At 39.0% G+C, this 16,677-nt stretch overlaps 1 protein-coding gene across 3 annotated transcripts in view; it reads right to left on the reverse strand.

The window, feature by feature from the left end:
* KIAA1958 overlaps positions 1 to 16,677 on the reverse strand; it is an 82,951-nt gene that overhangs the window by 42,736 nt on the left and 23,538 nt on the right. For all 3 annotated transcript variants that reach the window (XM_084899214.1, XM_084899215.1, XM_084899213.1), the window contains exon 2: positions 13,382 to 14,576. In XM_084899214.1, the coding sequence (XP_084755340.1) occupies positions 13,382 to 14,552 (1,171 nt within the window). In that variant the 5' untranslated portion in view covers positions 14,553 to 14,576. The remainder of the gene's footprint in view (positions 1 to 13,381; positions 14,577 to 16,677) is intronic.

A 16,677-nucleotide genomic window follows, 5' to 3' on the forward strand; every position in this document is an offset into this window, starting at 1 on the left:
TTAATCAGGGATGTTTTGAAAGGGCAAGCATTAGGATGTCTCTCTCTCATTAGAGTAGGCAGTATGAAAACAAGAACAATGTTTTTGTCCTTATGTTGCTTTACTCTGATAGCCAACTTGAGCTTGGCAATTTCTAGTCTTCCAATCGGTGTTTGTTGAATGAAAGGATGACTGATTGGTCATGACTGTTTTGTCCTACACACAGAGAAGGGTGACTTCATTGTAGATATCTGTGGCCTGAAGACCTTTCAGTGTTGCCTACAACAGAGATGTGCTTTTTGACAGAGAATACATGGTGGCAACAGAGATCCCATGAGGCCAAATACTCAGAGGTCATCCAGGTCTGTATTCTCTAACTCTGGAATCAACCTGTTTCCTCCCCTTCAATGCCCCTATTGTCACCTCATTTGAGCACTTACTACCATCTCCCATTTGTTTATTTGTTTAATTTTTTGTTCATCCTCACCAGAGGATATTTTTCTAATGTCTTTTTGGGAGAGAAGGAAAGACAGAGAGAAACATCAATGTCAGAGAAACACATGGATTGGTTGCCTCCTGCATGAGCCCCAACCAAGGCCCAGGCTGGGGAGGAGCCTGCAACCAAGGTATGTGCCCTTGATCAGAATTGAACCTGGGAACCTTTTGGCCCACAGGCCAATGCTCTATCCATTGAGCCAAACTGGCAAGGGCATCTCCCATCTAGATTACAGTAATACCCTGTAAAATGGCTCTTGTATACCAGTCTCTACTTTCCCACTGCTCTCAGTGTGGTCTTCTAAGATAACAAACTGTGTCCCTCGGCTCCCTCCCAGGGCATTTGTGACATCACACGTGCAGCCTTTCACAATGGCTCCAGCCTGACTTTCCAGCCAGCCACTCTCCTGACTCCTTTGACATCTACTCAAAGCCTCGCTTCCCTAAGTAGTCTGCACTAGTTCATGCCTAATGTCTTTGCTCCTGTTCTCCATCTACCTGAAATATCATTGCCTATGTCCCATAAGACAGCTGCTCCTTACTATGTTTCACTGCATTTTATAGACTTTCTATACACTTGGAGTTGGGATTGTTGGTTTGCCTGCCTCCTTTACTCAACAATGCATTCCAGGAGCGGGAAATTTGACATTCATCTTGTATTTTCATTAGTCTTATCACATGTGTCAAACACAAGGCCCGCGGGCCAAATCCAGCCCGCCAGGCCTTGCAATGTGGCCCGCACCGCGCTGTCATCACTGCACTCCGCTGTCAGTTTATGACATTGTCAGTTTATGACTGTTCAGTAAACCATTCGGCCCGCAATTTAGGCTGGATTTTAGATTTTGGCCCCTTCTCTGATTGAGTTCGACACCCCTAGTAGATGATCCTAAAAAATATTTGATAAGTTGAAGTGCAAGTGATATGTCCAGATGCACAGTAGAAAAAGAGACCAAGACACATGTCTCGCTATTTCTGGTACAATAAATCCTTTTAAATAGTATTCTCAGGGGAAAAAAGATGATCTTTTTAGGGTATACTCTAGCAGGCTAAACTTTGGAAAAGTAATAGGCATGACCTGAAAATGCAAGGGGAAGGGGACACCATCCAAGGTTAAAGCTATTCCCACACCTGGACAAGCAGAGGTAGGGACCATGCTGCCGAGCAGGGACTCCATCCCTCTCAGTTAAAAGTAGGAGACCAAGTCTCTTCTGACTGTGACTCCAAGTAAATCACCTAGTTATTCTGTGCCTCATTTCCCATCAAGAAAACAAAAAAACAACTTTTCTTCATGGAATTCAGGTAATGTTGATCCTGGAAATAAAAGTGTTAGGTATGTAATAGAGGACATTTTGTTACTGTGGGCTTTTTTTTTTTTAATTTGTTCCAGCAGAAGAACTTAATAAAATCCTGCATGACAGCATACCATTATAGTCATAGGAGGAAAGCTATAGCACTGAACTTTAGAAGAATAATTCTTAGATCTTTTGTCCATAAACAAGTATACTAGAAGATATATTAAAATTTTACTTTCTTACCAAAATATCCCTCTATATTCAGTAACAACAATAACAATGTCAAAATACCCTCATCATTCCACAATTTTATTTATGCTTCACAGTCAATATTTAAAGGTAATCACACTAATGAGCATGGACATGTTCTCAGAAACAAGATGGAATTACAACTGAAATGCAGAAAGCTTCCTCAATAATCAATGGAAAATTCGCAGGAGAGAACCCTAATACTCAAGGGTGGACCGCAAAGAGACTGGTAGGAGGGGCAGAGGCACGGAAGGGCTGGCTGGACACCCACAGACAGCAACTGAAGTCCAAGAGAGATAACTCAGCTGTGGGGAGAGGTGCCACTGAGAACTCTGAGATCTAATCTTGAAGCTGGGATAGCACCAAACTGAGGAGGGTACCCTATGAAAAGCAATGGGATGCTGTCTGCCAGAGAGTGGCAGCTGAAAGTTCAGGAAGGGCCACTGCACAAAAATTCCCTGTGGAGCCACCTTCCTTGTGCTCTGGCAGGAGGGTGAAGTGGACTGGAGCTGTGAGAGGAGATCCCAGGACTGGGGACTTAGGGAATAGAGCTCAGAAGGCAGACACCCTGAGTTTCCTGGGATGAATCATACTTTTTCATATAGACAGCTGCCTTGACTGGGAGAAGACAGTTGACACACCGTACTGGAAAATACCTTGCCCTGAGGCCACTTAAAAGATTAAAAGTAACAATTAGCCTCCAGGCAAAAGCAACTGCCCCACCCTGATGGGGGGAAAAACTCTCACCATACCTGAAGACTACTGCCTGGGGGCAATTCAAGTCAGAGTCTCTGAAGGATTTGAGTCGTTGCCTGATCCAATTAGTCAGAAACAGCCTTCAACAATGTCCTGCACTAGAGATTGTGAGGTACGTACAGAGGATCTACCTAAAACATAGTCACAAACCCTAACAGACAACCAAAATGAGGAAACAAAGAAACAAACCCCAAATAAAAGTAATAGTGAATTCTCCAGAAGAAGAGATAAATGAAGCAGAGATAAGAAATTTATCTGAAACAGAGTTCAGAGTAATGATGTTAAAAATGCTCAACAGTATGAAAAAAGATATCCCATATATTAAGGAGGTAATATGCAAATTGACCATTGCATCCTCACAAGGTAGCTGGCCTACGACCAGATTGGCAGGGGGGTTATTGGGTGATGACCAAATGACTGAACAAGCAGGCTGTGTGGAACAACCAGGCTGGCAGTGGGATTAGTGAGGGCTGACCAAATGACTGAACAGCAGGCTGCATGGGGCGACCCAGCCAGAGGGGGAGAAGGGGAGCATGAGGGGTAACCAGGCCAGCAGTCATACATATCCCGAAGGTCCCGGATTGGAGAGGTTGCAGGCTGGGCTGAGGTTACTTCCACTCTGGGCAAGAATTTCATGCACCAAGCCTCTAGCAGTAACTATAAAAAAGAACAGCCTGAGATAAAGAATGACATAACACAAAATAAAGAACCCATTGGAAGGAATACATAGCAGATTAGGGAAAGCTGAGGATCAAATTGAATTAGAAGACAGAATTGAAAATATAAGTCAATCAGAGAACCAAAAAGAAAAAAACAATTAAAAAACAGGAAGACAGCTTAAGGGAGCTGTGGGACAAGGTGAAAAGTAACATATTAGACTAGCAGGTGTGCCAGAAGAGGCAGAAAGGAATAGAGGAGGTGTTAGAAAAATTCCCTAGCCTGGTAAAGGAAAAAGTCACACAAGTTGAAGAGGCACAGAGAAATCGAAACAAGAAGAACCCAAACAGACCCAAGCCCAGACACATCATAATTAAAATGCCAAAAATTAAAGACAGAGAGAATCTTAAAGGCAGCAAGAGAAAAGAAAATGTTACCTACAAAGGAGTTCCCATAAAGGCTGACATCTGATTTCACATCAGAAACTCTATAGGCCAGAAGGGAATAGCATGAAGTACTCAAGATAATGAAAAGCAAGGATCTGAGACCAAGATTACTATATCCAGCAAGGCTATCATTCAAAATAGACAGTCAAATAAAGAGCTCCCCAGACAAAACAAAAGGCTAAAGGAGTTCACCACCACCAAGCCAGCATTATAAGAAATGCTAAAGGGATTGCTGAGAAGAAGAAACCGAGAGAGAAACTTAGCCATATAGAATTAAAATTGCTATAAATAAGTATCTCTCAATAATAACCCTAAATGTAAATGGATAAAATGATCCAATCAAAAGGTGTAGAGTAGCTGAATGGATACAAAAACATGACCCAACTATATGCTGTCTACAAGAGACCTACCTCAAAACAAAAGACACACACAGAATGAAAGTGAAGGGGTGGAAAAAATTTTTCCAAGCAAATGGAAAAGAAAAGAAAAGCTGTAGTAGCAATACTCATATCTGACAAAATAGACTTTAAAAGCATCATGCTAAGTGAAATAAGCAAGTTGGAGAAAGATAAATATCATATGATCTGTCATTTGAGGAATATAATGAACATCATAAACTGATGAACAAAAATAAAGCCAGAGGGGAAAATATTCTAGATTATAATAGAAGTAATCCTGTTATTTTCAGATTTTTAATATTTCCTACAATTTTTGTGCTAATATACTATGTTAGTAGTTTTGGTAATATTTTATACTTAAAATTCTTTTATTCTTAAAATATTAATGTTCATTGCATGTAATATTATTATATGTAAGATCACTTTTCTTGAATAATTGATGTCTATTGCATGTAACATTATATTTAAAATCATTTTTCTTGAGATAGTAATGTTTATTGCATGTAACATTATTATATTTAAAATAGCTTTTCTTGAAATATTAAGGTTCATTGCATATAACATATTTAAAATCGTTTTTTAAAATAAAAATAAGCTGAAAAAAAATAAGTGATCACATTTAAAATATACAGAAAAGCATACAGAATAATATTAAAGTATGCTTAACATAGATCAGAAAGCTTTTTAAAAATTTAATCCCATGTCAACCCTATAACATAGATATATTATTTTCTTCATTTTACTCATGATAAAGCTAAGCTACAGAGAGGTTAAATAGCTTGCCAAAGTTACCCACAAAACGAGTAGCAGAGCTGGAATATGAACCCAGGCAATCTGTGTCTGGATTTCCATAATTAAGCCCTGTGCTTACATTGCCTCTTGTATAACACAAATTCATGTTCCTGTCATTCAGATTTAACACATTACTATTTTGTTATATTTCTTTTGCATGTTTTTAAAAGAAAATGTTATAGCCCAGCCAGTATTGCTCAGTGGTTGAGCACTGATCTGTGAACTAAGAGGTCCCTGGTCTGATTCCTGGTTGCAGGCTCTATCCCCAGTAGGAGGCGTGCAGGAGGCGGCCAATCAATATCTCTCATCAATATTTCTCTCTCTCTACACCCTCTCCCTTCCTCTCTAAAATAAATAAATAAATAAATAAATAAATAAATCATTTTAAAAAGAAAATGTTACAGATACAGTTCAAGTTTCCTGTGCACCCATTCTTATACCACCTCCTCCCAAGGGTAAGCACTATCACGTATCTGGGGAATTGCTTTACACGCTGTGTTTCATAATTAATTATGTGTTTTGTGCGTGTGGGTGTGCGTGTGTGTGTAACACACAGCAATATCTAATAATTTTTTTAAAAGATATGTTTTAAATATTATCCTGCAACTTTGTTTTCAAGATTTATATACATTAATAAATGCAGATCTAGCTAATGCATATATTCCATTGAAAACGACATTACAATAGTATCTACAGATAGAGGTTGAGAAGATATCTCAAAGTTGCAAGATACACAATATTTCATTTTTCTTTTTGAGTATATCTCTAGAAATTGAATTCCTAGGTTGAATAATATGCACATCTTTAACTTTATTAGAAATTGTTAACTGCTCTCCAAAGTGATTGTTCCAATTCATATGCCCACCCGCATGTCCTTGTTTTCCCATACTTTCAACACTTAGGATAGTTAAAATTAATAAGTTTTGCCTTTCTGTCGGTTCCTCACTGTTGTTTTAATTTGCATCCCCCTGATTACAATTGAGGTTGAGCCTTTCTCATATATTTATTAACTATATAGGTTTCATCTTATTAGAAATGCTTCTTTACGCCGGGACCAGTTTGGCTCAGTGGATAGAGCATCGGCCTGCGGACTGAAAGGTCCCGGGTTTGATTCCGGGCAAGGGCATATACCTTGGTTGCGGGCACATCCCCAGTAGGGGGTGTGCAAGAGGCAACTGATAGATGATTCTCTCTCATCGATGTTTCTAACTCTCTATCCCTCTCTCCTCTTCTCTGTGAAAAATCAATAAAATATATTTTTTTAAAAATGCTTCTTTATTTCCCTACTGGATTATTTGACATTTTTCTTACTGATTTGTGGCAATTCTTTATATATTCTGTATTAGAATATTTTTGGTTATGAACTTGAAATAATCTCACAGACTGTTGCTTGTCTTTTAAGTTTGTTTATGATACCCCTGTTTCAGCTGGGATTTTTTATTTTAAGACTGTCAGCATTTTCAATTTTTTCCTTCATGGTTTGTGCTTTTTGTGTCATGTTTTAAAAAACTCATTCTGACACCAAAGCCATTTTGCAAGATTTCCATCACACATTTTAAGTATTATATATCCACATTTAGATCTTCTGATGGGATTTATTTCATGTCTGATGTGAGCTAAGGAACTAATTCGATTTTGTTCCACATGGGTGACCAACTGTCCAAAACTACTCATTGACTGGTCCATCCCTTTTCCTGATTTATGAAGACATCTCTTTCACACAAAGATCCCATATATGCATGCGTAGGCATGTTTCTGGGTTATCAGTCTGTTCTGTTCCTATTAGTCTAGCTTTGTGTCAGACCATTCCATTTAAATTACTACAGTTTTATAATAAGGTGTGTATAAGTTACATAGCAGATGTTATATAAGTTATAATGGGTTTTTATTTTTTGTAAAACTGCCTTTGTAAAAGCCTAAATACTTTGAAAATACATTACAATATGGTAAATTCTTTTTATTTAATTTTTTAGTGAATTCTTTTTCAACAGAATGACTGCATTTAGCTATTGTACATATTCCCTTTCCACATCTCTCTCCCAGAGTAGAAAACAGGGTAAAAACTGCTCATTTTAAAGCTGTTTTCTGAGGACTGCATTGCAGGAAGGAAGGAAGGAAGGGAGTGCTCAGAGATCAGGGGTGGGAGATGACCATCCTAGATCCTTACATGCATCATGGCTACTGTCTTTCTACTATACCTGGTAAAACCTAACAGAACCCCCACCACCACTCTGATTGAGGAGGAAGGGCTTTGCAATACTTAGGGGCTCAAGTAGGAGGGTCAATACTGGTGATCTTCAAGTCGAGAAACAATGAGGCCTTGTGATGCTCAGCAGAGGGGTGGAAGGAAGCCGGGGAAGGATATGGAAAGGGGTGCTGACAGTACGGATCTGAAAAGGTTCACAGTGTTCAGCAACTTATTAGGGGTCTGTAACTTCATCCAGGTTTACACGTACTCTCTCTTCCATGGACACGCAGTCCCATATCTTACCGGGGGAGAGGGCTGATTTCTTCACTGCCATTCAGGCGAGTGAGGAATGAAACAAGGTTATTGCTTTTAGCCGATGTGGCTAACATTAAGCAGTAAGACCCAGAAACTCCCAGGATCCGGTACATAATTTTCCCCTAAGATACATTCTCAGTCATCAATTATTTATCAACACAATGGCCACATGTGTACTCCGTGGAAGACCCAGGGATTGAAGAGGAGAGTGCTGTGTAGTTCCATTAAGGCTTCCAGTTCCATTAAAGCCTCCTCGGTATTAACATGAATAACTTAGGTAAGCATCTAGTCCATTAACTTTCTCCTAGGAGGCCTAAAGAAATAAAGCTCTCTCCCCTTCACCAGACTTTACCAAACTCCCCACGTTTACCACCACTCCCGATGGCAAGGCAAGGAAATTATGCAAGGAGACAATGAAATGGAAGGTGAAGAAAAAGGAAGAAGAGAAATGAAACATATGAGACCATATAAAATGTCAATGTCCGGATTCCTAATTTCCTCCTGATTTGGGATCCCTCTCGGTGATTTTGCTGTTGAATCCCTCTTAGCAATACAGTATCATTCCACAAGGGATGGAATTGAAAAAATGGTAAAGAAATAAAATAGATCAGTTCAGGAAATAGTATCATGTGAATTGGCATGAAAAAAAAAAGGTATACCTACGGGAAAACCAATAATTCAAAACTGACTTTAAATAATATTCAAGATGGGATTTCTCCTATTTCCCATTATGCCCTTAAAGCCCTGCTCCAAAAGCAAAGGCTTAACAAGTACCTCCTTCCATTCTAGGTTCAGAGAATATGTTACAAGGAGCTGTCCTCTCAAAGGACACATTTCAGTGGAAACTCCCACTGGGAAAGGAGGGATGGTTCAATGTGAGAAGTAGCTCTCTCTACCACCCCACGGGTCGCCATCACAATTTGTACAGCAAGATAGCACACAATAAGGGGCATCATGGTACCAGTGACTATTTACCACGGGGATGTCATATGTTTTAGATGAAAATACAAACGTAGTGGCAAAAGGAAAATTATGTTCTTTTTCACGCAACACTTGGGAGAGGTTAATATCTTTCCTAGGTTTCCAGGTGGTATTCCTCCAGATTCTTTGTTTAAACCAATGGAATCCCAGTCTAGCTGGCTTTCGGCAGAGAGGTAATTTAATGAAGGCCACACGCACACACAGCATTTCCTGGACCGTCACTAAGTCAGGCTTGGAGCTGTCTACAAACCAGGCCCTGACAGATGTGCCTTGGTGGGGACGACCCAGCCACCAACACTCCAGCGTGGGCCTCAAACACGGGAACTGCTGCTGGAATGTTGCTCCCGCTGCCTCTACAGAGTGACTGGATTGGCCAGAACAGCCTCTTCCAGGTCCTTCTGCTTAGTCTGATGTGCCTAAGGTCACAGGACAGCCCTCACTGAAATATGAGCTTGGAAAGCAAGTTCCTGGCTCCTCCAAAGGGGAAGTAGAGATGCACAAAGGTGGGAATTCTCACACACAGGACAGGTTCGAATTTACGGGGCACCCAGATGAAATAACCATGTGCCCCAGAGTGTGGACCCTGCATTCCCTGGAGCGCTGCTTCTCAACTCATGATGTAATAGAGATTTAAATTTATGACAGATGTCTAGATTAAAAACCTCAAAAGTTAACAGAATCTAAGCTAATGGGAGATAGCCAAGAATTCTTCTAATGATGTGTGTCTTCTTTACTCATTACAATTTGCTAATATTTGGGTTGAGCAGTATGACAGCACTGATGTGAAAAATGTTTATCCACAACCTGGTTAAAAATATTGTAAGTTTGTGAGGTTAGCTCTGAACAAAAGCAAGAATGATTTTCCAATAAGGGAAATGAATTTAAATGGCATCTGAGAAACTAAACAAAGTGGGACAATTTATCTTTGTTTCTGACTGACTCAAAATATTTATTTAAAAAATATTATTCAATGACACACGGTATTCCTACAGTGACTTTAATAAAGACTCAAGCCTATACAATATCCACTTTAAAAGCACCTGATTCTGCTCTCCAAAAAGATCTCTCTTGCTGTTTGCAGTAATGATTCAGGAAATCACTAATCTGCTTTCTGTCTCTATAGACTTACCTTTTCTGAACATTTCATTTAGATGGAATCATATAATATGTGGCTTTTTAAAGTCTGGCTTCTTTCACTCAATATGTTTTCAGGATTCCACCTCATTGTAACATGTATCCTTTGCTCCTTTATATTGCTAAACAGTAGTCCATGGCATAGATATATCTTTTTGTTTATCCATTCACCAGCTGACATATTTGGATTGTTTCCATTTTTTTACTATTATAAGCACGGCTGCTGAGAAAATAAACATTTTTGTGAAGACACACACACACACACACACACACACACACACACTAAAAATACCTGTTTCTGCTTTCAGCTAGTTCTTTTTGAACCTCTCCTCCTTGCTTAGTTCCACGTAATGCTTTATATATTAACCTTGTAAGGTCCATCTGTACATATTTTTTAAAAATATTTATTTATTTCAGAGAGGAATAGAGAGGGAGAGATAGAAACATCAATGATGAGAGTGAATCATTGATTGGCTGCCTCCTGTACGCCCCCTACTGGAGATCGAGCCCACAACACAGGTATGTGCGCTTGACCAGAATCAAACCCAGAACCTTTCACTCCATAGGCCAACACTCTATCCATTGAGCCAAACCAGCTAGGGCCATCTGTACATATTTATTCACATATGTTTGGATGTGCTGGATTCTAATTTTTTTAAAAAAACAAAACACCTATATTTAGAATGAAGACTATTTATAAATAAATATACAAAAACAAATAAGTAAAACATTTATAGTACAACTATTTACTATAAATATACAAAACCAAATAAGTAAAACTTTTACAGCACAAAAAATAATTTGGGCTCTGTGGAACAAGATAAATTATAAGTTGACTTTCTACTTCTTGTCCAATTGAAAAATCCCAGATATTTATCTGTCCCATTGATGTTTCCAATCCAAACAGTGTTTCTCTAAAGCTAATAACATCTTAGCAATATAATATCCTTCCACAGAACAATGGATCAAAACATCAGGATCATTCCTTAAAAATTCCTATCACGTTCTTCAGACTGTTTTTTCTTGAAGGTTCAATTCCAAGCTAAACTAATCTTTCCTTTGAGAGTAAAGCCAAATCATAGTTTATGATTATATATGTTATGTGCTATCCTTGGCCCTGTTTGCCTTTTATAGCTCTCATAAGATTACATTTTCTTGGTTGTTGTTTTTTCCCCTCTCAATTTCATAGTTTTGGGATACTGATCCATTCTGTAAAATACAATTCTACTCTCCAATATATAAATTGAGAACTCAGAAAATTCTGTCAGGCTAAGCCTCCTATTTTACAAAAAGAAAAAGAAAAAGAAAAAGAAAAGGTGGTGGTGGTGAGAAACAAATAAATCAGACCCACAACTATTTAAGTGAAAAAATATTACTTATATCCTATATCTATTAAGAGTCAGATTTCCTAGTACTAAGACTTTCTCAACCTAATAAAGATAACACTGTGTCTAATGATATGAGGATCAGCAAAAAACCATATTGTTAATAAATGGTTGAAGTAAAATAAACAAAAAGAAGGGAGGGACGAAGGAAGAGACAACTCATGGAATTGGAAGAAAATATTTACAAATCATCTATCTGATGAGGGACTTATAATCAGAATGTATAAGCAGCTCTTACAACTCACCAATAAAAAGACAATCTAATTAGAAAATGGGCAAAGAATCTGAATATCTCAAAAGAAGATATACAAATGGCCAATAACCACATGAAAAAAAGTTCAACAGCACTAGCCAGGAGGGCAGCACAAAGCAAAACCACAATGAGATACTACTTAAATAGAACAACTATATTTTTAACATAGAAAATAACCAGTATTGGGGAACATGTGGAGAAACAGGAACCTTTTAGACTGCTGGTGAGACGGTAAAATGGTGGAGTCGCTCTGGGAAACGGTTTGGCAGCTCCTCAGAAACGCAGAGTTACCACATAACCCAGCAATTCCACTTCTAGGTAGTTGCCCAAGTGAGATGAAAATATATGTCCACACAAAATCCTGTACACAAATGTTATTAATAAATAGCATTATCCACAATAGCCAAAAAATGGAAACAACCTAAATGCCCATCAACTGATAAAGTAAAGAAAACATGGTATCATCCACACAATGAAATACTATTTGGCAATAAAAAGAAAATAAATGCTGACATTCGCTACAACATAGATTAATCTTTTTAAAAATTATGCTAAGTGCATATAAGCATAACCAATGGACACAGACACCAGGGGGGTGAGGGCATGAACAGAGGGGGGAGGGGGGAAATGGAGGGATAAGGACACATGGGTGATACCTTAATAAATAAATAAAAAAGGGAAAAAATTATGCTAAGTGCAAGAAGGCCATCTCAAGAGATTACATACTGACTCCATTTATATGAAATGTGCAAAATAGGCAAATCCACAGAGACAGAAAAGTTAGTGGTTGACAGTAGCGTGGAGGAAGGAAACATTGTCTGCTAGTGGATATGGGATTAGCTAGCGGTGATGGGTGCACACGTCTGGAGAATACCAAAAATCACTGAATTGCATACATCAAAAGAGTGAATTTTATAGTATATAAACTATAGCTCAAGAAAGCTATTATTTTAAAATGAAGGAAAAATAAACAAAAGCATAATTTTGAATCAAGATACAAATATTTTCAATGGTACATTTTATTATACCATGACTGTGTTAAAAAAAAAAAAAATCATACATCAAAGGTTTCCTTTGGGAATCTTAAAGTTGACACTCACTTTGGGACAGCTTTTTATAAAGCAACTTAATTCTAGGAAGTTTTAAGTTAAAGGCACAGGTACCTCAGGCTGCTAGGAAGCTTTTCATAAAGTTCATGACTTTCTTGAGAGAGACTAAAATGAAACCAAAATGTGCCACGAATTTCTGCTCCCTCTAGCCTTTGCATGTCTGTTCATCCTTCTCCATGTTTCTAACTCTGGTCCATTAGATTTGAAGCATGAACCTCACAGCATGATGTCCAAACCCCCTTCATATAATAATAACCCAGATTAAGTAGGTACTGAATATTAAAATTACAAAAAGAGATGTTCGAATTACAGATAATTATTTCCCTCTCCTCTCAATCCATTCCTGTTAGACACCAAGTATTACAGAAATGCAAGCTATCTGATTCTTTTAAATTTTGAGAGGAGAGGTTAAGTACTTGAGAAATGCTTGTTTTTTGTTTTGTTTTTGTTTTTTAAAAAACTTGTTTTAAACTGCCACATCAACTAAAATAAACAGAAATGCACCAGCTGGTGCAGACAAATAAATAATAATGGTAAAGCATTAGGTCTATTGTCATTATATGCCTAACCCAACATCATTTTGTCTTCAAACAGCAACCAAATACCTTGGTACTAATAGGACAGCATACGTTTTTTGGTTTTTTTTTAAATAACTACATAAAAATTCAACTTAAGATCAGATACAAACCTTAAATCTAGCCACGTGTTTTCAACAGCATAATCCTATGGCTGTCCTCTCAGTCCTGAGGTACATCAACTGGATGGATGGCCTTAATTCAGAATTTCCTTTATAGCATCACCTAGATATAACACATTTCACTACTTCTATCTTTCTGAGAATATTAAAGGCCCGAATTCTACCCAACGGGGCCTCTGGCTTTAGAAGTGCTGACGGCGCAGAATTCTCTGAGGTACGTGGACGAGGGACTCACGGTCACCTCACATGCCATACCTGGTATGCACTGTGCCATGGCCTCGGTGGTTATGGTTGGAGCGACTTGGGGCTGCTGCTGACTGGAGCTCACTTCCGGCTCTGTGTTAACCGAAGGAGAAAGGGCTACCTCGCAGGAGGAGGCCTGGCTGGGCAGGTGGGGCAGGAACTCTTCGGAAGCTACTTGCTCCTCCTGTCCAGGCAGCTGCAGGGCGGACAGAGGGATGCTGATCTGTTTGTGAGGATGGGATGTGCTCACGGGCGTCTGCATGGCCACTTGCTGGCTGGTGCCGTGGGTACCAGAGGGTCCTCTGTTTGGTGAAGCCAGAGATGCCCTGGTGGTCTTCTGGACGATTGGTCTGGACATCACGGAGGGGGATGCGGACACACAATGTGTGTCTAGCTCTGTGCTGATGGCAGAGGATACGTGGGGGATTAGCTTAGCAGACCCTACGCAAGAGGGGCCGGCATGAGTCTGAGGCTTGGGTTTTGCCATCTGTGTCAACGATAGGGTTGGTCCATCGACTCCGCCAGTCAGCTCTGCATTGGCCACAATGTAATAATCTTCAGGAATCTCTTGTTTGATCTTCTTGATGATGACATCACTGCTGCACTCATCAACCATGTGAGCCTGGGAGCTTGAGTGGAGAGAAGACGGGAGTATGCCAGGCCTTTTTCGAGCAATGCTCTGAGGCCTTTGGGGTTGGGGTTCAAAGTCACTATCCTCATCGGTAACGGAAGACTCACACACCATGTCAAACAGGGTGTTTTCATCTTCGTATTCCTCGACAGCTTCATCCAGTTCAGAGGGCTCACTGCAATAAGAGAAGTCACAAGAGTCTCTGGTCCGATTACAGTCAAGCTTCGCTTTCACTGGTCTCCCAGGGTACCTTTCAACTGGGCTGGTTTGTGTCTCAGAGGGCATTCCAATTATACTGGGGCTATCCGAGTTAAAACTTCTGTTATCCTGGAAACAGACCCTCTCCTGGGAGCCAGCTCTGCAAGTCGCTGTCAGTGGCCAGTGATAAGCATGGCCAGCACTGCAGCCCCACATTGCTGTCAGGTTCCCATGAGAACCTTCCGAGAGCAAGTGCTTCAGGTTAGGAATGAGGCTGCAAATAGTCCCATGGCTGTGGGCCCAGCTGACCAATTTGGACAGATTCTCAGAAGAGGTATGAAGGCAATCCTCCATGTTACAGGATCAGCAGTGTCTTTCCTAAAGGGAAATAATCAAAACAAGAAGCCATTATTACCCAAGATATTTCCATAGTCCAATTACTTCAAGTTCCTTGAACTGTGGTCATCGTGTAGCATAAAAAAGAAATGTACTTCAGAACAGTGTCTAGTTAGTCCTGGCTGATATGGCTCAGCTGGTTGGAGCATCGTCCTGTACACCAAAAGGTGTCGGGTCCAATTCTCAGTGAGGGCACATGTTTCAGGTGGACAATTCTATAATTCATTATCCGTTCATTGTATTGTGTGTTCACCACCCAAAGTCAAGTGTCCTTAAGTTACCATTTATCTCCTCTTCCCCCTCTTTTCCTCCCCTCACCCCTTTACCCTCTGGTAATCACCATACTATTTGTCTGCCTATGAGTTGTTATTTTGCTTAGTCCCTTCACTTTTTTCACACAGCCTTCCAACACCCCTCCCCTCTAACAGCTGTCAGTTTATATTCTCTGTATCTATGAGTATGTTTCTATTTTGTTTGTTTAGCTTACTTTGTTCATTAGATTAGGTATATAAGTGAAATCACATGGTATTTGTCTCTCTCTGGTTTATTTCACTTAGAATAGTACTTTCCAGGTCCATCCATGCTATCATAAAAGGCAAGATTTCCTTCTTTTTTACAGCCAAATAGTATTCTATTGTGTAAATGTAACACAGCTTTTTTATCCACTCATCTACTGATAGAAGAAAAGACCCAGATCCCTCCAAGGCCTGGAAAGCCCAATTCCAACTTTCCCCTTCTGTATCTAAACTAAAAGCTATTAATAAATATCACAGAGCAGCCTTTTTAGTTATATTCATATTTAGTTATTTTGTATTTTACTGCTAAAACTTCCTTTTTAATCAATATATTTGTCTTAAAGCAGAGCAGATGTGCTGCCTAATACTACAATCGATAATCCTTTCATCGAGTAAGTCTTTGAAGAAATGAGTGTGTGTGTCCACAAAAAGCACAAAAATATAAATAGAAGTCTTATTCCTAATAGCCCCAAACTGGAACCAACCCAAAATCAGAAGAATGGATTAAGAATTTGCTGTATAGTCATACTATGGACAGCAATAAAAAAGAATATACTAATGATACATACAACGATAATGAATAAACTTCAGAAATATTATGCTCAGTGAAAGAAGCCAGGCACATCATAATATTTATTGTGCATTCCATGTATATGAATTTCAGGCCCAGGCAAAACAATCTATAGTGATACTAGTCAGAATAGTGGTTTTCCTTAGAGGATTAAGGAGCACAAGGGTGATGAAATTGATTTACATTTTAGTTGGTATTTATATGGCATATACATATATAAGAATTTATCAATCTATATACTTGAAAGATTTGTGCATTTTAATTATATATTTAAATATATATATATATATATAATTAAGTTATATATTTTAAAAAAAAACACAACACACTCAAAGTTGTAAATGTAACACAGCTTTTTTATCCACTCATCTACTGATAGAAGAAAAGACCCAGATCCCTCCAAGGCCTGGAAAGCCCAATTCCAACTTTCCCCTTCTGTATCTAAACTAAAAGCTATTAATAAATATCACAGAGCAGCCTTTGTGATATTTATTAATAAATAAATATCACAGAGAAACCAGACTCCACTGTACTAGAGACAGTACAGTGGAGTCTGGTTTCCAAATGTAGGTGGTTCAACCCCAGAAATCACTCATTTACCTCACTGTACAGCCTCAAGAATGTAAACCCAAGGGAGATGAACAGGAGCTTGAAATAACAATGTCTGGCTGAATCCACTGCCTGACATGTCAGTCTCATTTACTGGAGTATTTCGCTCCTTGGATGTCATGCAGTGCCATCATTTCTAACAGGTACTATCATTTTCTAAGTGTCATTAATCGATCCTCTCTGAGTATTCAGAAACCCCAGCAGTTTCAACATCCTCTCTTTCTAGTCTTGGTTTTCCCAGAACAGATGCTGTAATAATGGTTCATCTCATGTTGAGAGAGTGGACTTCAAATTAATCTGCCAAAATTTATTCACTAGGAGACAATTTGTAAATAGATCAATTCACTGATTATGCCAAGTTTATACTTTTTCATGTATTGAAGATTTC

Source organism: Pipistrellus hanaki (genome assembly GCF_964339955.1).
Source record: "Pipistrellus hanaki genome assembly, chromosome: 11".
NCBI classification, from domain to species: domain Eukaryota; kingdom Metazoa; phylum Chordata; class Mammalia; order Chiroptera; family Vespertilionidae; genus Pipistrellus; species Pipistrellus hanaki.